Source organism: Topomyia yanbarensis, chromosome 2, assembly GCF_030247195.1.
Source record: "Topomyia yanbarensis strain Yona2022 chromosome 2, ASM3024719v1, whole genome shotgun sequence".
Classification (NCBI taxonomy): domain Eukaryota; kingdom Metazoa; phylum Arthropoda; class Insecta; order Diptera; family Culicidae; genus Topomyia; species Topomyia yanbarensis.
Window position 1 is genome coordinate 112,467,220 of NC_080671.1, and position 22,545 is coordinate 112,489,764.

Here is a 22,545-nt window from a genome sequence, read left to right on the forward strand (position 1 = left end):
CATACACTTGGTACATATCTAAGTAGAACAAGGTTCCTACAAGTGCCGAGAGTTTTGTTCTGTATTGATTTGTAGGAAAACACTTCCGTCTTTCTCGTTCTCACCTTGCTACCTTTGTTATATATCCGGTCGTACTTGCAATGCTATCGACAGTTGAGTGTTGACACCCAAACGAAATATAAAAGTCGTTGCATTTATATGATTCATCCTTGGTCAGGTAAATATTTTGCGTCATTATTTTGTTTCAACCATAATTTTTTCATGTGCACAGAAGTCGCACCTTCATTTTGAAGTGGCTATGGTGGGCTTCAACAATGTTTGTTTTTAAACCAATTGAGGATTGTCAGGTCGCATTTCTTCACCCACGCATAATTTTTAAACCAGGTTAACGCACGGGTAAACCTGGTTTAGCAGTTAAGCACGGTTGAAAAAATCGACCCTTAAAGGTTATCGTAGCACTAGCCTCATAAGTGTTGTGTTTTATTGAAAAATACCGTGGCGGTGGATTGCATTAATGAACAGAATGGGATTGAAACACTTCCAGTACCCTGCTCTTCTGCTTCAAAATGCAACATCAATGCAATGCGAACCACACTGGGGGTTTTCTATAAAAAACAACATAAAAATCCACTGGGAAGTCTGTTGAAAAGGAAGATTTAAACCCGCAACAGAATGTAGAACCAAAACTTTTCTTTTTGAAGCGGAATATTTTTGGAATGGAATACTTCTAATAAGGGTCCCGGTTTAAAGTTTCTAGCCGGTTTCAATTCAATGACCCGCGACACACGTATAAAAATGTGCGCCGGCGAAGAGGTGGTTTAGTGCGAGAGAACCGCGCTCTCTTGGCTTTTAAGTTAGAGACCGTACACTAATTACGTAAGGCATTTTTAGAACATTCCAACCTCCAACTCCCCCCCCCCCCCAGATAAGAATTCGTAAGATTTTGATGAACTCCCCCTCCCCCTACATAAGATCTTATCATGATTTTCGTAATTAAAAAATCATATTGTTAATTCATTAAATAAGATAGCGATAACGATACTTACAGAATTATTTCAAGAAAATTCATGACAAAATTTAACTGCATTCATCTGTAGTAATTTTATTTGCATCCTAGTAGAACAACTATTGGGTGATATTTAGAAAAGCCAGTCTGGTCCATATAATCTGCTTCGCTATATTCCACTTACTTTGAATCTATTTTCTTGTGATGCAGAGCTCAAAAGAATTTATAACCTGTTCTGGTATGAATTTATTCGGAGCTCCAACTGTGACGATTATAGTATGCATAGCTCCGACATCTTCGTATTTTCTTGAAGTAAAATACAGTTCACACTCTGGAAATATTCGGCCCACAAGATCTGTCACAATCGCATGACAGAACATTTTCCGAATACCGGTTTGAGCAAAAAGTATGAATAGAAGGATATTGGACCATCAACACGAAGAGTATCAGCACTTCTTAACTTGTAAGGCATACTGTGACCCAGTTCCCGAACAGAACAATGTGCCACCAAGCGTCAAGAAATTTGTGTAACTGCTCTAACACCATCGACAATTAAGACGCTCCTCACGATGGCAACAATAAACAAAATTACATAATTAATTAAACAATCATATCCTGCTGTTGCAAAACACTTCAATTCCAGGTCCACCCTTCCTTGGCCATGATGTACAATATGTGCTAATTTTTTTTGATATAGAAAATGTTCATGGCACAAATAATAAATATTTCTTGTGTAAAGAATATTTTTCTTATTGATTTCATTTTCATAGTTTTTTATGATATTACGTAAGAAAGAACAAACTCTCCCTCCCCCTCAGATAAGAATTTGTAAGATATTTTGAAACTCCCCCTCCCCCCATACGCCCTTACGTAATTAGTGTATGGTCCCATTATATGGCGTTAGGCGTGATCAGATAAATTCACCACTGCGCGCGTTTCAGAGTGCACTGCAGTGTATACACTGAAGTATGCACTGGTGTGTGCTCTTGTATCGTTTCCCTCCAACAAGCAGTAGTGTGGGTGCGATAGACGATTTGATTGGCACTGGTTGTTGCGCTGTGTCAAAGAGAGTTGGCTTATTGGATACTGATGTTATGATTTTCTGCTGATGATTTGATACAAATGACTTCGTAAAGCTTACTTACGAGTTGAATGAGCATTTATACACTATCCGGGAACATTTAAAATATTCGGTCCTCGGGCCAAACTGGGAAAACCTTCTACGTATCATCGTATATCATGCTATAAAAATACTGTTATAACGATCCGTAAAACCAGATTAATTGCATAACAGCATTTCTGTATCCCTCCCCCTCCCCAACGCTGAGGGGTTTGACGGTATTGCAAGCATCATCAAGCATATTGCGTGCATCAGTGCTACAGAACCTCTGACAGACAATTGCTTTAAGATGGTTATTGCAATACGCCTCGATAGTGGTACATCGAGGAGACCGAGAGGGCTTATGCGCCTTTTATATGTTCTATGTTTTTTCATACTCAGCACCTGCGCATACCAACGCTCAACTACTAGTCTGTGCGCGCTGACGTGGCCGACTGGCGGGTCCAAGTGGATTGACTGTGTGTCGCGTTTGAAAACATTGTTCCACAATTTGATGGCGGTATTCGTGGACGGGGCTAACAGTGGAAGTTAATGTGTGTCTATTTATCGGTCGACTTCGTCATCATGCATAGACTAATTAAATTAATTTAATAATCAAATTATTCAAATTGGTTTGGATCTTGAATTGAAAACTGCCGCACTGGATCCTTCGACTTGGCCTGAAGGGATTTTGTTTCGTTAATTCGAGGAATATCCTTTTCCAAAATTTCGCAAATCTCCTTTTGTGAACCAGCAGCTATAACACCGAAAGGAGTCGGAGGACATCACTAGCTGTGTGTAGCGTTGGATCTATGCGTTCTATCATGGATGGTGGGAACCCTCGGGTTCCAGTCACAGGCGAGTATTGTAACATTTTGTACACGACCCCAACACTCATTCACTCCGTGTTGCAGCATGCTCCCCTTTCAGACGACGACACCGCCCGCTGCTTCAACGCTTCACTCGATGCTGCTGATCAGTCCGCAGCCCGTAGCCTTGAGGATAGTTTTACAACACGCTCTATGGATAATACTGTTTCGCAAACTAGCGCGAATGATATAACGGACCAGCTGGACCCGAAAACAAGCATTGAGGAAGCCCCTGTGCCTCCCGATCCAGGAGAGCCCTCCACTAGTATCCGTGTTTACTACCAAAACGTACGCGACCTAAGAACTAAAATAGACGCATTCTTCTTGGCCGTTTCGGAAGCTGAGTACGACATAAGCGTCCTAACGGAAACCTGGCTAAATGCTCAAATATTTTCCGCACAACTGTTTGGACATCAATACATCGTTTTTGGGAATGATCGGTCCCCCTTAAACAGCCTCAAGACTCACGGCGGGGGTGTTTTAATAGCAGTATCGACTAAACTTAACGCTTACATGGATCCCGCAACCATTTGCAATACGCTCGAACAGTTGTGGGTCGTTGTTGACATACCGCAAAACGCACTCAGTATTGGCGTTATATAGTTGCCTCCCGACCGAAAATTTGATACGGTGTGTATCAATGAACACGTGAATTTGTTGGGTTCGATATCAGCACGATTTAGTCCTCATACTCCCGTTCTCTATAATTTACAGTATTTATAAAGCTGTGGAGTGCTTCAGTGCCGCTGTGGAGTATGCTGTTTCCCGTTCCGTTCCACCTAAACTGCCCCGCAGAAACCACAGTGGTCAAATCCAAGATTACGCGCTCTCAAGCGAGCGCGATTAGCTGTCCTGCGAAAGTACTGCAGTTCCCGGTCGCTGTATTTTAAAAGACAATTGAACGCCACAAGCAACCAGTATCGCCGCTACAATCACTTCCTGTACAATCGTCATGTCAAGCGCACTGAATAGAACCATCGTCGGAACCCCAAACTTTTTTGGTCGTTTGTCAATTTCAAAAGAAAAAAAACGGGGCTGCCATGCTCCATGTTTTTAGAAAATATAACTACTTGCACCAAACCGAGAAGTGCAATCTTTTGGCAATGCACTTTAAACATGTATTCCATGATCGTTCCGCCACTCCGATCCAGATAGAAGAAGCAACGTGCAGGATGCCGTGTGATGTGTTTGATTTCAGCATTCCGCGTATAACAGACGACATGGTAGTAGCTGCCATGCAAAAATTGAAACTATCGTCTACTGCTGGCCCGTCGTCTGTGCTGAAGCGCTGTGCAGTTGCTCTTTGTAGCCCGCTGGCTAGGCTGGTTAACCTCTCGGCTCAACAAAGTGAGTTCCCTGCACGCTGGAAGTTTTCCCACCTGTTCCCAATTTTTAAAAATGGGAGATAAACGTAATGTTTCCAATTATCGAGGAATTACTTCTCTATGTGCCTGCTCAAAGCTTTTTGAAGTAATCGTAAACGACACTCTGTTCGCCTGCTGCAAGATTTACATAGACAGTGAACAGCATGGCTTTTTTTTCCAAAAGGCTCCGTAACGACTAATCTTATGCAGTTTACCACGAACTGCATACGAAACATGGATTCCGGATGGCAAATTGATGCCGCATATATGGACCTTAAGGCAGCATTCGACCGCGTGGATCATGGAATTCTTCTTAAAAAATTGGAATTACTTGGCTTCTCAGCAATGGCCGTTGCTTGGTTCAGGTCGTACTTGACGAACCGCTGTGTACAGGTTCAAATAGGTTCGACAACATCGGAAATCTTCTCATCCCAGTCCGGAGTTCCACAAGGTAGTAACCTCGACCCGTTACTGTTCTCGTTATTTATAAACGATCTCTCTTTGCTGCTTCCGTCGGATTGTCGTTTCTTTTATGCGGATGATGCGAAATTTCTTAAAATCATCAAGTGCCTATCTGACTGCTTGGAGCTACAGGGTATGCTGCATTTGTTCGAGGAATGGTGCAAAAAGAACTTTATGTGCTTAAGTATCGCAAAATGCAGCGTGATTTCCTTTCATAGGAAAAGTCCGCCAATCGCGTATGATTATCAAGTTTGCGGAAGCTCTTTAACGCGGATAGAGCACATTAGGGATCTTGGCGTCACTCTGTATCGTGAAATGACCTTCAAACTTCACTACGACGATATTCTATCAAAAGCAAACTTAGGTCTTACAAACTTAGGTCCATACATTCAGTAGGAGCAATCAAAAAATTAAGCCCATATCTACTAGAAAACACGTTCCATGGCGACATCACCGGGAACGCTAGTGATATGGAAGATCTCACTTTCCTTTAGCTTTTATCTAATACTTTATTTTAGTACACCAAAAATAAAGTATTAGATTCGCGGTCCGCGCGATTATCCAAGAACATGCAACATCCAAGAATATGCGTAAGACACACGGTTATAAAATAGAATTTATACACGCAAAGTTACATACACGTTAGCACACGCGACATACAAACGCACACGCGATCGAACACGTTAACGTACAAATGCTCGATCTCTTCGCGATGATACACGCGATCGCGAGTCCCTACGCCCGCACATACCTGAACCGTACAATGAATATCACATTCACAATCACGGTCCGCTACAATTGGCTTAAAGCAGTGTTTTAGTGGGCGACATTGCCTGTCTCATCAGCAAATTGTAGTATGTGATTCTGACGGGGAGTTCTTCCGAGAACCTAGCTCTACAGCTCCAGTAGGACAACTCTCGAAAAAAAAAATAGATTGATTTTCGGGATAATGCTTCTGCAATTCAAGGGTAGAACAGCGATCCGTGACCTAGATCGATGAATTTGCCATCGAAGAATACAATCGTCGAAAGGAGGTGCCATTTTGCAAAGAACTGCATCAAGAATGTTTTTACTGCGATCCAAGCTTATCAAGATTCTTTTAAGAAGGTCAGAAATATTCAAAGCTGTGAAAATACGGTCCACAATGCCAGAGAAGTTTCCTAAACCAGCATGTCCTGGGAAGTGATGGGCTTGTCTGAACTCAAGTTTCTGAGACTGGGAGCTACTTCCTTCGGTTTTGCCCCAGTACTTTCCCGAGTAGTTATTGTTGGAGGACCTTGAAGAGAACCTTTTGGCCTTTACAACGAAGCTTAGAGAGGAAATTTTTCTTCTTTTTTGAGAGGAAATGTTTCTGTGTCTCAGTTGTTTGCAATCAGTAGACCCGCGGCACAATAAGACAAATAGGTAGACGAACCTTGTGAAAGAGGAGGTAGTTGTGTACAGTAGATCCAGCGACGGTCACCCGAGAATAGTCTGAGTTGACATATGTCCTCTTTCTGTCAGCTGCGACTAAAACTCGAATCGGAGACGACACCGCAGGCTTCAAACCGATTTGCTGGTGCATATACTCTGTACTCCTTCGTAATGGGCCTGCACCCGAAACATATCAGAGCGAATTATCGATAGTTTTGTCACGGCCGAATATCTCTCTGCCAGAGCTCGAAATATCCGCGATAAATTCAAACACTTTTTGTCGTTAGTCCGGCAGAAGATCACCTAGGGCCCGGTAGTCGAGCATGGATGTACCTTGAGCCGGTGAGTCGGTTTTTTCGACATTCATCTCATTTTAAGGCGAGCCACTGTCAGGGAATTCCAATTTTGCACGCACTACGGAGTTTACGGTCATTATACTGTTGTGCTTCTCGATCAACTTTTTCAGTAGATAATTTTTGAGATGCTGTTAGGTAGTTGTGTGTTATCCGGCATGCTGAAAGCTCACGAAGTATTTGTGCAAAGAATAGGCCCACCGGGTACCTGTTACCACGTCGTAAGAGGCGACTAATAACAGGAGGCGTCCCCGAGATATCTCCTTATTTAAAATATTTTAGCCACGGTCAAAGTATTATTGGCTTTTTTCTCTGGATAGCGAATTTTACGAAATGGATTATTTTTTCGCAAACCGTGAGCTTTTCTGAATCGCTCTTGTTAATTTTAAAACAACGTGTTTGGGCTCTTCCGGATGTTGTATAAAAATGGCGCAATACTACATGTCGGGTTCTCTGAACGATAAATTAATTTCCAGTTTGAACGGTTATTACATCATCACAGTACAGTTGGGGAAATAAACAAGAAATGCAGTTCTAGCAAATTTGTTTTGTTTCACGTAATCGTATGCGTTGTAGGAGTACGCATGATCAGACTCCTTGTTGATAAATAACAGATCATTGCAAAAATATCTGGTCCATACGCAGATAGCTGAGTTTTAAGAAGTGGCACGCCACAAAACTGCAAGCAGGCATGTGACGTTTCTTAAACCCATTTGACTATTCCCGATACCTGTTCCCAGTTCATTCCTCACATTCTCAACATTTTTGCCCTCTGGTTATCTCCAATGCGGCATTCTTCGTTTGTTGAGTTTTCATGCATGGTTCAGTTACATTTGTGTCTAACATTTGGAACCGGTGACGCTGCACAATCGTGCGCCAATTTTACCATAACAATTAGACTCTTCGAAGGTCATTGATGAGATTGTAACTCATTTCCCAAGCTCAAGCCAGCTATCAAGTTATCTTTAGTCCTTGCCGCTGGTGGTGGAAGTGAAATCCTAAGATTCGAACTTCATCTTCGTCATAAAGATACGGTCCACGACTATCACCAACTTAATACACTCATTTTGCAGGTTTTTCGGAAATAGTGCAATTTCTGCTCATATCATAAGTATAACCTGCCCAAACACAATAACTGATCGCTTCGGAATGGGGTGGTGGACAGCTTTTTTCGTTCGCGTCTCCTTATCACCTATTTTTATTGAGCGATTCATCATGTGTAATTTTAATTGTTCGTTGATTTGATAGCATTGTAGGGCAAGACGGTGATGCCACTCGAGCTGACATTGCTTTGGATTGAGCAAAAAAAAATTTCTATGTTCATTTAGTGCCTATTTGACCACCTGGGGACTCCACGTGGCATAAAATGTGCATGGGAAAACGCATGGTTTTGTCTGAGTGGAATGAGGAATTACTAATTTCCCTCAGACATATCAGCACGAAGAAATTTTTATGCCGTTGAAAATAATAAATACATATTGTTTAGCAGTCCCAGTTCGTTTCAACTCTTTTCCATTCGAAATTTTTTATCGCTTTTCCATTTGCTAGTTTGTTTTCTATAAAAATGTTTGATCTAACTATAGACGACGGAGCGGTAAGCGTGACCGACATTACTTAACAGTCCTTCTTTTGATAGGATTGTGTGCTCTTTAGATATCGCCCAATAACTTTCTGTTTCGGATATCACATCGCATCGGCGATAGAGCAGTGGATATAGGACCAAGTTCCTCCCGGGTGGTGCTAATCTGAAGCCACCTGGGGAGTTCAATATGCAGGAGGAATACGTATTATTTGGTCTGAGTAGGATGTTGACGAATATACCTTGTTATCAATTTAATCAGTGGTCTCCGATTAAATGAGGCTTTCAAAGAGTTCAGAAAAATCTCAAGTATATTTTTGCTGAGATGGGACGAGATGGTGCTGGGCCGGTAACCTTCGTATGGCGTAGGGCATGGTTCATTCTAGTTGATACGGACGTCTTCATGACTGGTTGGTGGATGTGTGTTACTACTTACAAGTGAATTGATAACTGCGCTTGGGTGGCGGCACACGTGGGTCGAGAACTATGAAGCTATTTCAGGAAACGAGTGCAGGACTGAGGGAGAATGTTGATTGTTCTGTTCGACCAGATACCTTAGCTCTTGAAAATAACGAATCGCTTTTTCGGTGTCTTTTACATGAGTTGAATACCCAAATGGTTCAAATGAATATTCGGTTCGAGCAGATTGTGTCGTTCAGAGGATTGGTGGTCTCCGAGAGTAGAGGTGAATATCTCTCAAGTATCTACTGAAGGGAGGGGGGAGGTAGTTTTTGTGGAACTTAAAATTTCTGTTACTACTCTAGCATATTTGCCTAGTCCGCACTACAAAAACTACCAACATCGACTAGAAAAGGTAGTATCCAATTCTGTTATAAGATCAAGATGAAATATAGCATAGATGTAGTAAATAAAGTATCCGATCAATATTTTTAGCATCTTTTATCATATTTATTTATGGTCCATTGATCCGCTTCAAACCTAGGGGACGAAGAGGTAAATAGGAACAAGACAAGCGCGGATTTCAATTCGAATTTGCGCAAAATTGTGTCCTTCTCCCGAGAATCGGTGCTTACTTTGCAGACAGTCGCCACTTCACACTCGATTTTTGTTTCGAGAAAAGAACCGAGATCTGCTAAGTTTGTAGGTTGTAGTCTTATAAGCCCGCTAACAAAAATATTTTTTAAGATATAGTTACGCCGAAGGAGAATAGTTCCAAATAATACTTGAAGTTCTAATTTGCCCTTCCGAATTTAATTTCAGCCGCACTTCACTAATTTAACTCTACCACTTGTTTATAATATATTTCTCTCTACATTTCAGGTCCTAGAGCAAGTGCATCCCTCGTTGCAAGCCCGCGAGGATGCGTTGCTCTACGTCGAAAGCCTATGCCTGCGATTATTAGCGATGCTGTGTGCAAAGCCACCTCCAAAAACTGTATTGGTAAGTCGTTCTATTATTGAATACACCGAACTGTGTATCTAACTATTTTGCACATCTACTACCGTAGGACGTCGAAGAGAGAATTGTACGTACCTTTCCCACGCCCATCGACAAATGGGCCCTAGACGAAGCGAGTGAAACAATAGACAAGTCTAAAAAGAAGAAACCGGTGCTTCCGGTTGATCGAGTGCATACACTGTTGCAAAAGGTATGAATCTTAGGCTGGGTTGGTCAACCGGGTATTAAGATACGAAAGTGCTAAAACCGTTTCGTTGTTCGACTAGGAGGTGCTGCAGTACAAGATCGACAGTTCCGTTTCGTTGTTCCTGGTTGGCGTGTTGGAGTACATTTCCGTTGATATACTGAAGCTAGCAGGAAATTATGTCAAGAACATACGCCACATCGAGATATCCCGGGAGGATATCGAAGTCGCCATGTGCGCTGACAAGGTTTGATATTGTTTTACCGCTATGCTAACGAAACTTTCGCTAAGTGTTGAGTACGTTATTGGTTTGTTCACATTTTCGAAGTTTTTTCTTTGTTTATTAGTCATCGAGTTGCCAGAAAATGATGAGTTCTAGTATACGGGCAATGCTTTCGTTCAGAGTAGTAAGCTGATGAATATATGAGACGTGCATTTTACTAGTTATTTTTTTAAAGATGATATGCATAGTAAATTTTACGTATAGAGAGTTTAATTGAATACATGTGTACAGCTATACACATTTCGTGTATCTTGTATAAATTCAATACATTGTTACGTCGATAGTTAGAATTGAAGATAACATTTTTTCATTCAATTGTTCAATATTAAAGTTATCAATAACCATTGCCGACTGAGTTGTGCCGTTTAAAGCACTTCCATTTAAAAACTCATCTCCTTACTGACATATTATTTTTTTATATATACCAACATGCACTGCCGAGCTTGTCAAATGATCGAGTAATTTTTTTGACATTCTCATTGGATGCTAATAATATAAAAATGAAGCAAAAATCCTACCTAGCGAAAAAAAAAAGCAAAACAGAAACCTACAACCCTACAGAACATGTGTTGCTATCTGCTTTATGTTTCTCGAGCTCTACGCTTAATGTTTATTTTTGTTTAATCTTAATTGGGTTAAACTCTTTTTTGACATATGAATCAATGACCATTACTTTCTAATTAACATGTGTTGCAAAATATAATTTATGTTCTTTCATGCTGTCCAAAAACAAACAAAACATACATATTTATTTTGAACTAACAAAAATCGCAGGTGGTATGTAAATTTGATTTTCTTCGGAAATAAACCTTTTCTATCGAAGTAATGGAAAAAAAATACATGATTTAAGTATCGCCACTTTGTTCAATCTCCCTTGTTTTATTCCTATTTTGGCTGTATTCTTACTTTGTTCCTATCAATAAACACTTGATTTTGTACTTTTGTTCACTATCTATCATAGATTTCAGTGTTATTAGTTTCCCATTGTTACCTAGTGTGTCTGGTTTCTGTAACACCGGTAAATTGTGTCTTTGAACTAATTTCCATTACACTGTTGACTGTAATCCAAAAACAAATGACACTGTTCAATCAAGTTGATTATCTTCATGTAGACAACCAATCAATAAATGACTACCAACTTGACAAAATTTTGAATAACTTTAATCCCTTGTGTCGGAATATCTGTGCAAATAACAGCTATCTGTAGGCTTCGGTTATTTTTTATTTGCTTCTTTTTTATATTTATAACAACTCTTATATTGTCATCACATTTTTCATTTACCTTAATTTTAAGCATGCTTCACTTTTCTCAGTTAATGTTTTGTAAATCTACTTAAACTCCGTAGTTTTCTCTCGTACGCATGTATTAGGCTTGCATTAATTATGATCACACTATATGAGATAGATTACACGTTCGCGGAGAACAATTCTTATAAGATTCTCTCGAAACCCAATCCCAAAAAAATAGAACGTAAATGCTTTGTCTTCCGAAATGGGTTTTCTCCGAAGGTATTGAATTCTTGCATAAAATTCACCAGAAAATATCTAAACCCAGGATTTTCAACAGTTCCTACCATTTCCCGAAGTAACAGTTTGTTACTTTTGAATATGCTTTAAGTTGTCACATTGTCCTGTTCTTTCTTATATTTAAACCAGCAATAATATCTATTGTGTAATTAATCATTTTACATGTTTATGTGTTGTCATTTTAGACGAAGAATTTGCCTTCTTTTAAACATGCACTATTTCTTCGAGAATTTCTATTCATGGCTACCCTCCTACATAATACGCAATGCACCCTAACGTTAGCGACCAAACGACGAACATAGATCATTTATGTTAAACTTTTGAGGATTGTAGAGAGCTTTGAGAATTTGTATTCCATTAACTATTTTCAGACTGATGCAGAAGGAACAAAAATCTTAATTTAACATTTCCGTAAAGCATGATCGTTGGCTCAAATTTTCAAATCAAAACGTTATATTTTATTTTTTAAGAAAGAATCGAGATTTGGATATCTGACGAATGGAATAAGAACACAATCAAATCAAAATGATATTTATGAATCTATCAGAGAGCAGTATATTAAGTAATTAAAGAATTTATATGTATTTTCTGAGTTCAAATAATTTGAAAAATTAGAATATTAAGAAAACATGTAAATTATAAACATGTATTCTTTAGAGGGTTCAAGAATTTAACAAACATTTACAATTTTCAGGACTAACAATTTCCGTAATCCTGCAAATTGAAATTTATGAATCAGGAATCTCAAAATCCGTAATTTTCGGAATGCAGATAATGCTCTGTATTCAAGATACTCCGGAATTTGGATAATCAAGACATTAACTATTTTTAATACCGAATAAGTCAGATACTCAGTATTGTAGTAAAAATGTGGTGAATGAATTAATTTTAAGTCACATAAATAAAGAAAAAAGGAAAAAAAGGATTCAGTAAACGAAGAATCAAAAATAGAGATGTCCCAGAACCCATGAATTAATAAATTCGCATATTTAGAAATCGAAGAATTCAGGGACCAAAGAAATTAATTTTAATGCTTCAGCGCTCCTGAAACGAGAAATTCGGAGATTATTGGAATCATATAACGTCGTAATCCAAGATTCCAGCTGTTCACGTTTAACAGCATACAAACGAATTCGAAAAAATTATTTTCTGAAAATCAAGATTTACAAGAGCAGAAAAAAGTTTTTTCCTAAGTAAAATCTTTTGACTTCGACGAAACACTTCAGTTTTCGTTTCAAATTATTTCAACTAAAGTGTCCCTCACAACAAGTAGAAAAAGTAGGTCCTGTAATACACTTGTGGTCAGGTTGTCTCTGAAAAGAAAATGGATTCAATGGTCTAAATGCGCTTCTAGACGGGTTCAAGGATGGTTCAAAGAAACAGTTCCTTACTTGCATCAATTCCCATATCTGGGTCTATGGAAAGTGTTAGAGGTCTGTTTTTGTAAACCAATCTATTGGAAAACGTACCATTCCAAGTTCGATGTTCTAAAATTGGCGCACATTCTTAATGAAATTATTTTCTTTTCGGACGCACTTTGACCAAAGGTTGATTAAGGTTAACCCTCTACTAAAATCGCGACACTAAGCATGCCTAATTGAAGATAATATCTACCAATAATAACAGCTTATGAAACACCGTCATTCAATTCCTTCCTTCCGTGAAAAATTGCCACAGGCGCTCATGGACATGTTCTATCAAGGCGATAATTCGAGCTCGATGGAACCGAGCCCATTACCACCCACCCCTCGTACCAGCCTTAGCTACGAGGAAGTGGTCAAGGAGCTTATACACGACGAGAAGCAGTACCAGCGTGATCTGCACATGATCATACGGGTGTTTCGCGAAGAGCTTGTAAAAATAGTGACGGATCCCAAGGTACCATCGAATGTTGTGTCTGATCTTGATCAGTGATGGTTAACTAAAATCTTCAATTTCCAGGAACTTGATGCAATCTTTTCCAACATTATGGATATCTATGAGGTATCGGTGACGCTGCTGGGATCGTTGGAGGATGTGATTGAGATGTCACAGGAACAGACTCCGCCCTGTATCGGTAGTTGCTTTGAAGGTATAATTTGCTTGACTGTGCGCATATTTGACCTGTTTAAATGTTGTATTCTCTCCGTTACAGAACTAGCAGAAGCGGCAGAGTTCGATGTGTATGCCAAATACGCAAAAGATATTACTTCGGTTCAGGCAAAAGAAGCCTTAGCCAATTTACTGTCTAGGCCTGAGGTATGGAGGAATTCATTATCAGGGAGTTTTCGAAAAGTTACCTAATCCACTCTCATTCTAGGCAAACTCGTTGATGTCAGCTGGCCATGGTTTCAGGGAGGCGGTCAAGTTCTACCTACCAAAATTACTTTTAGGGCCTATTGGGCATGCACAGTTGTATATAGATTATATTAAAGTTTTACTACCGCTTAGTCCCTCGCAAGAGGACAAGGAGAGCTTCGAGCAGGTTCAGGGCTTGCTGAAACCACTGCAATGCGAGTTGCAAAGCATATTCTCGCTGCTGCCTAAGTATGTTATTTTTAGCTGCCAACAACAATTGTTCTTACACAATGTTTTACAATTTTCACATCGCAGGGAATATTTTGCTAGGGTAAATAGTCGAGCTCGACGTCAGTCGGCAATCGAAAAAACACGTGATCTACAAAACAGTGTAGAACACTGGGACAAGGACGTAGGTCAGTGCTGTAACGAGTTCATCCGGGAGGACACACTTGCTAAACTTAGTTCCGGCAAGCGCCATACCGAACGAAAAGTGTTTCTTTTTGATGGCTTGCTTGTGCTGTGTAAAACACGTAGACAAATAGTCCCCGGTAACAACTACGATTACCGGTTGAAAGAACGTTTCTTCATGCGTAAGGTGGAGATCATCGATCGACCAGATACCGATGAGCTGAAGTATGCGTTCGAGATTTCTCCCCGAGAGCCGAGTAGCGTTGTACTTATGGCCAAGACTGCACAGCACAAAAACGACTGGATGGCAGATTTGGTAATGCTAAACACGAAGTCTATGCTGGAGCGCATTTTAGACAGTATTTTACTAGACATCGAAAAGAAACATCCACTAAAACTACCTAGTCCGGACATTTATGCATTTGCGGTTCCTGATTCTCCCTCCAACATAGTTTTGGAGGAACGAGAGGGCACGGGGGTCCCACTAATTAAGGGCGCCACGCTAACAAAATTGATCGAACGATTAACATACCATATTTACGCTGATCCCATGTTCGTAAGGACCTTTCTGACTACGTATCGATCATTTTGTTCGCCCAAAGAGCTTCTGATGTTGTTAGTGGAACGTTTCGACATCCCGGATCCGGTTCTGGTGTACGACAGTACGAACGACAAAGATCTCTGTTCAGACACGGACAAGTTTCACAAAAACTCCCAGCGCGAAGACTGGAAACGATACAAAAAAGAGTACGTGCAGCCGGTTCAGTTCCGTGTACTAAACGTGCTGCGGCATTGGGTAGACCATCATTTCTATGACTTCGAGCGGGATTCGGAGCTGCTGGAGGAGTTGCTTAAATTTCTGGATACAGTGCGAGGCAAGTCGATGCGCAAGTGGGTGGATTCGGTGTTGAAAATTGTACAGCGAAAGGTGAGTCTTTTTTTAAGTCGCCGCCCTACCTATACGAAAAACACTAACTGTTATGGTTGGTTTTCACAGAACGAAAGCGAGGACAATCATCGGCAGATAACGTTTGCCTTTGGCCATAGTCCACCAGCGATAGAACACCATCTACCACTGAACAACGAGAACGAATTTATACTGCTGATGCTGCATCCACTTGAATTAGCCCGCCAGTTGACGTTATTGGAGTTTGAAATGTATAAAAACGTAAGTATTTTATTGTATGTATCCAATCGATAATATCGTGATCTCTTCATTTTATTATATATTGTGCAAGTCTATCACGGGTGTTAGGTGGATTATTTTCTTTTCGTTTGGCATAATCACTCTCTTTTTGTTCTGAAACAGACCACTTGGCATAATACTAGCAGGCGCAATAATTCCAAGTTGCAACATGAGACGATCATTTAATATAATGGTTCATGTTCATAACTTATTGGTTATTTGGCCGAACAGCAATTTTTTATCCCTGGTGGGTGGTGGGTTTCATACACCCTTAACGTGACGGACGAAGCTATGGTGCCTTGAACACAAGCAACGCAGATCCAAGGTCAGCATTGAAATGATAAGTTCTGCGTTTGAGATATACTTCCTCCGATTGCCAGACGTATACCTGTAACTATTGCGTGTGACTTTGTGTCTAACCGAACCTCTTCATCGATTGTTCGAAACCGCTATCATCGGAAACATTTCCATTGTTATGGAAAATAGCATTTGTGTTTCCAGTCCATAAGAAACAACATTAGAAGAACATAGAAAACTACCGTGGAATTTCTGCACTATGTGCTTTATCGGAACTTTTCAAGTTAGTTATAATGGAGCCAGTGTTCTTTCACTGCAAACAACATTTCTCAGAGGACCAACATGGATTCATGCCAAGCCGAGCTATGCTGAATCCGTTGTCGTTCACTTTATTCGTCTCTGAAGGATTCGAGAATGGCATGCAAACCGATGCTATCTACACCAATCTATCCGTCGTCTTTGACAAAATCAATCAGGCCATCGCCAAGTTGGCCAAACTGCGATTGAATGGACCACTCCTTCGTTGGTTTCAGTCGTGTCCCATTTGGAGTGAATATAGGCAGCGACTGCTCTGAAATGTTTGCAGCTACTTCTGGCATCCCACAGGGAAGCCATTTTGGACCACTCATTTTCCTACTTTACTTCAATGATGTGAATTATGGAATCAGTGGACCACGCTTGTCGTACGCGGATGACTTCAAAATATGCAACCGTATCAAGATTTTGGCACACACATATGTCTTACAGAAAGATTTGGGTTTCAATGAATGGTGTATCGATAATCGTATGATCCTAAATTCCGCAAAATGTTCAGCAAATACCCTTCTGTATGAAAAGAGAATATCAATTTCGATTATAATCTGTCACGATTGCTTAAGGTTAAGGATCTTGTCGAGCATAAGCAGCAGTATTACGAATCGATCAAGTCTACCAACATGTCTCACGGCAAAGACAGACTTACTCCTTTTTGCCATGAGGGCCGGTTCTAACTGACAGATACCACTGGTCGTGCTAGAGTGCTACCATTCCTCGTATGCTGCTGAAACATCCTCGTTCTTACTACATTCTTTTCAACGAACTACCGTCACTCGCCGTGAAACCAATCCTTCGGAGCTGTCGTACCTAGTACGGCCTCGGCAGGTTGGTTGTTCAGGTGATCTCCAGGTGATGGAAGGAAGACTGCGAAGTTCCCGCATCGTTGGCGGTTGACATTTGTAACTGTGCGCAGACTGTCCGGTTATACTCCGGTTTATACATTTCCTCCCGACATATCTTGGCGTTCATGTCGCCGATGACGAGCTGAACATCCCACCATCGTCAGCTGTCATTGTCACGCTCCAGCTGCGCGTAAAATGCATCTTTCTCGTTCTCGGTTCTTGCTTCATGAGGGCTGATGATGCTGTAGTTGAAAAAATGGCCTTTAATCCTCACTACAAAATACTTTCGATCGTCGCCTGCCACTTGATCACTCGGTTCTTGCTTCGTGAGGGCTGATGATGCTGTAGTTGAAAAAATGGCCTTTAATCCTCACTACACAATACTTTCGATCGTCGCCTGCCACTTGATCACGCCTTGGAGCATCTTATCTAGCACTAGAAAGGCGGTTCCAAGATCATTTGTCGTACCGCTGTTCTGGTAGAATGCTCGATGTTCGGTTTTCCTCACCTTCCGTACCACCAAAACAAAGTTCCCGCAATGCTACGATTTCGAAGTTGCGAGTTTGCAGCTCGTCGTGCATGATTCGTTCGAAGTCGAAGAAGCCAAGCGGCTTGCAGTTCAATGTTCCAAGTATTTTTTTTTTCATTTTTTATTTCGACTAATACCTATGTAGTTACATTTCTTTTTTTACTTTTTAACGTCTTCCCTTTTGTCGGCTCTCATGGTAAAGAGGGACAAGTCTGTCTTTGTCGTGAGACATGTTGGTAGACTTGAGCGATTGGCGGTAATGCTGCCTAAGCTCGATTCCTGACAGCAGAAGACAAAAGATTAGTCCGTAAGATTTTAAGCCTGTTTCTAATGATCCTATAATAATTTATAGTTTTCCGATCTGTATATTTCACTTGCTTGCTCTCACTTGACTACTATGGTTCCAAAATTTTCATAACTTTCCCTGAACTAATCATAACTAATAGATGATGTTAAAAAGAACAAAGTTCCAAGTACCCTATTTTCGTTCGCATTGCCGATTATTCTTAAGGATTTTTATGAACGTGTCCACTGGAAAACAGAGCAAGAATGACCGGAACGGTGAGAATGGAGAAACGGTGAAAATTTGCCTTTTTATTGGAAACACCGAGAAAAGATATGTCCTCAAGTAGGAATCGAACCTGCGATCTCTAAGTCTCTAGTTGGGTGCGTTAACCACTCCGCCATCGAGGAACTGTGATGATGTCATCGCAAATTCCCAATAGTATCGTGATTAACACGACAGCCTCCAATTCATCCCAATTGATCCATCGACCCCCAAAGCACATCGTCACCTCTCCCTCTCATCGAACGGACCAAATCTCGGTCCAGTGGACTGCGCTCAAGGCTTGAGATATTTATTATCATTGTTTGGGAGGAAACGGAGTTTGCCGCGTTAATCACGATACTATTGGGAATTTGCGATATCACAGTTCCTCGATGGCGGAGTGGTTAACGAGACTGGGAAATCGCGGGTTCGATTCCTGCTTGAGGACATATCTTTTGTTGGTGTTTCCAAAAAAACGTGAATTTTCAGCGTTTCTTCGTTCTTACCGTTCCGGTCATTCTTTCTCTGTCTGTTTTCCAGTGGACACGTTCGTAAAAATCCTTAAGAAAGGAAAAAAAGACACACATCAAAACAAAGGAATGTATAAGTTCCATCAACAGTCGGATTTGTCGTTGATGGAATGCCCTCTCCATAGCTTCTACCCACTGCCAAAGTGTCTGGCAGCTACTGATTTAAGTAGGGGGCAAACAGTGATAATAAATGTCTCAAGCCTTGGGGACCATTCATAAATTACGTAATGCTTTTAGGGGGGAGGGAGTTCGACAAGTTGTTACATATTGTGACATAGGGGGGAGGGGGAGTAAGCTAGATCGTTACGTAACATGTTTTCCCCCAGGAAATTTTTTTTTCAAGGAATTCGTTACGTAATAGGGGAGGGGGGGATAGAGAAATTTGTGACAATTTGTTACATGAGGGGAGGGGAGAGTTAATTTTGGGTAATTTTTGCGTTACGTAATTTATGAATGGTCCCTTGAGCGCAGTCCACTGGACCTAAAAATAGATAACGAGAGAGATTTGGTCCGATCGATGAGAGGCAGATGTGACGATCTGCTTTGGGGGTCGATGGGTCAATTGGGAGGAATCGGAGGCTGCCGCGGTAATCACGATACTATTGGGAATTTGCGATGACATCATCACAGTTTCTCGATGGCGGAGTGGTTAACGCACCCAACTAGACGCTAGGAGTTCGCAGGTTCGATTCCTACTAGAGGACATATCTTTTCTCGGTGTTTCCAATAAAATGTTGAATTTTCACCGTTTCTTCATTCTCACCGTTCCGGTCAAGCTTTCTCTGTCTGTTTTCCAGTGGACATGTTCATAAAAATTCATAAGAAAGGAAAAAAAACAAAGACACACAGTTTTTAAATTTAAAGAACAGCTCATGACTGGAAGAAGGAATCAACCCTTATGTTTCTTTTTTCAGACATGAGCAGTTCTTTGAATTTGTATACCAAATAGCCCACGCAAATAAACTACCCACGTAATCAATAAACATGCTGAATGCGTCTTAACGACTACTTGATGCAGCGGCGTAGCCAGGGGGGGTTTTGCGGGTTAAACCCCCCCCCCCCAAACCAAAATTAATTGGATTGAAAAAAAATTGATACTGACGAATTTAATTTAATATTCCACAAAATATTTTTGGAAAAATATTCTCTGATCACTACATTGAGAGCTGTGTTAAAAGCGTCATGAGAACTTTTGGAAAATTGTGGGAAGGGGATCTTGTAACTTATCTCTTAGTCAAAATCCCATAGTTATCAAATTACTTCAATGTAAAATAAAATAACTGTCTGAATTATTATGAGCTCATTTTTGGAAAGATGCTTCAAAATATGGATTAGAGACAATTTTTCGAATGGGAATCTAAATTTGAATAGGTTGATTGCATATAAAACATAAGCTTGTTTACCGAAAACTAACATACATTTCAACATTTGCTGAAAAAGTATTTTTTTTAGATTGTGTAGAGTTTAGACAACAATTCAATGGTTAACAACAAGAATAACATTTCAGAAACTAGTTGAAAGCTGATGTAATTTTGTCTCTAGCAGGTTAGGATCGGTTTTATGAGCATTGGATTTTTGTTGTATTATCAACTATATGAATAGCCTCTTAGCAGGATGCAATGAATGGCGTACTAAAATTTTTTGTGCTACGTACTAGTACTGCAAGTTGCGAGGTTGACTAATGAAGAAAAGTAAAATTAATGCTCGATAAATTTTTAACGGTCACGATCACATTCATTCGAAACTGCCAAATTTCGATGTTAAGTAACATTGAAGAATTTCAAAACGTAAAACTGTTCATCTGCTGATAGAATAATTTTGACGGTTAATCCTCCTAGAAGTAATTATAGACAAGAATTACTCTTCAACCAAATTTGGGTGTCTCCAGCAAAGTTTTCGAAAGTGCTATTTCAAACAACTTTGTCAAAGACATAAATATCTCACATATTCAGAGTATCGAAATATAGTAGTAGAAAACCTTTACAACAAGCTATTCTGAAATTACTGTATTTGATAAATCTCTTCTGCGGTAATTAAATAATAAATTCACATTGCGTTCAAGGTGCCTTTGAAGCATACAAAAAAAATAAGGGAACTGGATTTAAAACAAATAATTTCCAGATATTAAAAGGACTCAAAAACACAAAGCGTGATTCCATTTTCAGGAGCTAGCATCAATTCGGCGCTAGCTTAGTCCGCCCACCAAGTCAGTGTCGGATTCTGATGAGATGAAGTCGAAACGCAAGTTTCAGTTCCATCCATCCATAATTCAGTTATAGGTTTTGTGTTCTCAACTCGCAATGATTGTTTCAAACAATTTTATCCGTAGCGCAGAAAAAAATAGTTTTCACCTAAATTTTTCTTCACTAAGGAGAAATATAGCAGGAATCAGAATATATTGGCTCAAATGGCACGTTCCTGAAGGAGAAATATAGCAGGCCCAGTCCATTTAAATCCCTATATGTTGAATTCATGTAGCCTTCATATTTTCAACAAAATTGTTTGAAATGACATTATCAAAAACTTTGCTGAAGGCACCATGTCTCTTAATATTTTTGAAAAATTAATTCACCATAATTACCTCTATGAGAGTTAATCACTAAAATTTCTATATCAAAGCAGGCGCTGTTTTATGTTGATAACTTCCCGAAGTTGTCAAACCTTCAAAGTCTAGGATTATTATATTAGGTGATCTTGAACGTTGAAAATTTTTTAGATCATTTATCCCACTTTAAAAGATCGCAATTTTTGACTTCATTGACATATTATACAAGAAAATAATCTATAGAGGTTTGAAAACTGTTCCATGTTGATCCTTCTTGTTTGTAGACTGGAATAACATCTGTTAGACTACTTATGTTTTTGTGTTTTCAATAATTTATCAAACTCATATTAAATTTTAGCATTTTTTCAAAAAAATTGCGATTTTCATCAAAACCCCCTCCAAACCAAATTTCTGGCTACGCCACTGACTTGATGAACACATGTCATTTTAAATGCTATTTACTTGACGCTTTTGGCAAATTATACGGCAACATTACTGCTGTTTCATGAATTTGCTTTTTACTGCTGTTGTGCATTCAGAATGCTGCTTATTGGCAAGGAGTTTTTAAACAGTTTTTGAATGCTAATTAACAACAGTTCTGCATAACGAATGCTAATATACTGCAAGAAGCACGTGAAATGCAAATTTAATGCTATTTTACTGCATACACTAATACTTGTTGGTAACCTGGGTAGTGATCCACTCATGTGATCGGTTTACTCAAACTTAAGGGTTGATTTCTTCTTTCAAACATGAATATCCTAAAGGGGGTGGGCGTAGCGTAATTGGTAAATCGATTGCCTTGTACGCAGCGCACCTGGGTTCGAGTCCCGACCCCGCCCATAGGGTTAGAAATTTTTCATAAGAGATTTTTCTAACCCGAAGAGGCGAATAACCTTAAGGTTAAAACCTCTATAATCAAAATAAAAAAGCTAAGGTTAAGTTAAGCTTAGTCGCATAATCGAGACCGAGGATCCGAAGCGGTGCAAAGCCGCTGAGGATCCGCCGGGCGAGGTGGCCGCCGGTCCGCCGTCGGAAGCGGCGACCCCTTACAAGCAAATTCATGATTCATTCGTTTGCCCGGGTTATTCAAACATAGGGGCTGTCAACTAGTTTAAGTCCGACGAAGCGGAGCAATTTCGGAGAGCACCAAACTTAAAGCTATATGGCGTAGCCACAGGGTGCTCCCTTGTTTGGCATAAGTTCGTTTGGCATAAGTTCACTTGGCATAAGTTCATTTGGTATAATGTTCATTTGGCATAACAGCAGTTGACACATGCTTTCGTTTGGCATAATGTTCATTTGGCATAATGGTCATTTGGAATAATGGTCATTTCGTCGTCTTTGACAAAATCAATCAGGCCATCGCCAAGTTGGCCAAACTGCGATTGAATGGACCACTCCTTCGTTGGTTTCAGTCGTGTCCCATTTGGAGTGAATATAGGCAGCGACTGCTCTGAAATGTTTGCAGCTACTTCTGGCATCCCACAGGGAAGCCATTTTGGACC

The 22,545-nt window shown here is 40.1% G+C and overlaps 1 protein-coding gene across 3 annotated transcripts in view; it reads left to right on the forward strand.

The window, feature by feature from the left end:
* The window catches only part of LOC131679213 (protein son of sevenless), a 44,662-nt gene that overhangs the window by 1,792 nt on the left and 20,325 nt on the right, over positions 1-22,545 (forward strand). For all 3 annotated transcript variants that reach the window (XM_058959873.1, XM_058959875.1, XM_058959876.1), the window contains exons 3-11: positions 9,427-9,546; positions 9,614-9,754; positions 9,831-9,995; positions 13,236-13,436; positions 13,500-13,629; positions 13,693-13,796; positions 13,858-14,084; positions 14,151-15,174; positions 15,244-15,414. In XM_058959873.1, coding sequence (XP_058815856.1) covers positions 9,427-9,546; positions 9,614-9,754; positions 9,831-9,995; positions 13,236-13,436; positions 13,500-13,629; positions 13,693-13,796; positions 13,858-14,084; positions 14,151-15,174; positions 15,244-15,414 — 2,283 coding nt within the window. The remainder of the gene's footprint in view (positions 1-9,426; positions 9,547-9,613; positions 9,755-9,830; positions 9,996-13,235; positions 13,437-13,499; positions 13,630-13,692; positions 13,797-13,857; positions 14,085-14,150; positions 15,175-15,243; positions 15,415-22,545) is intronic.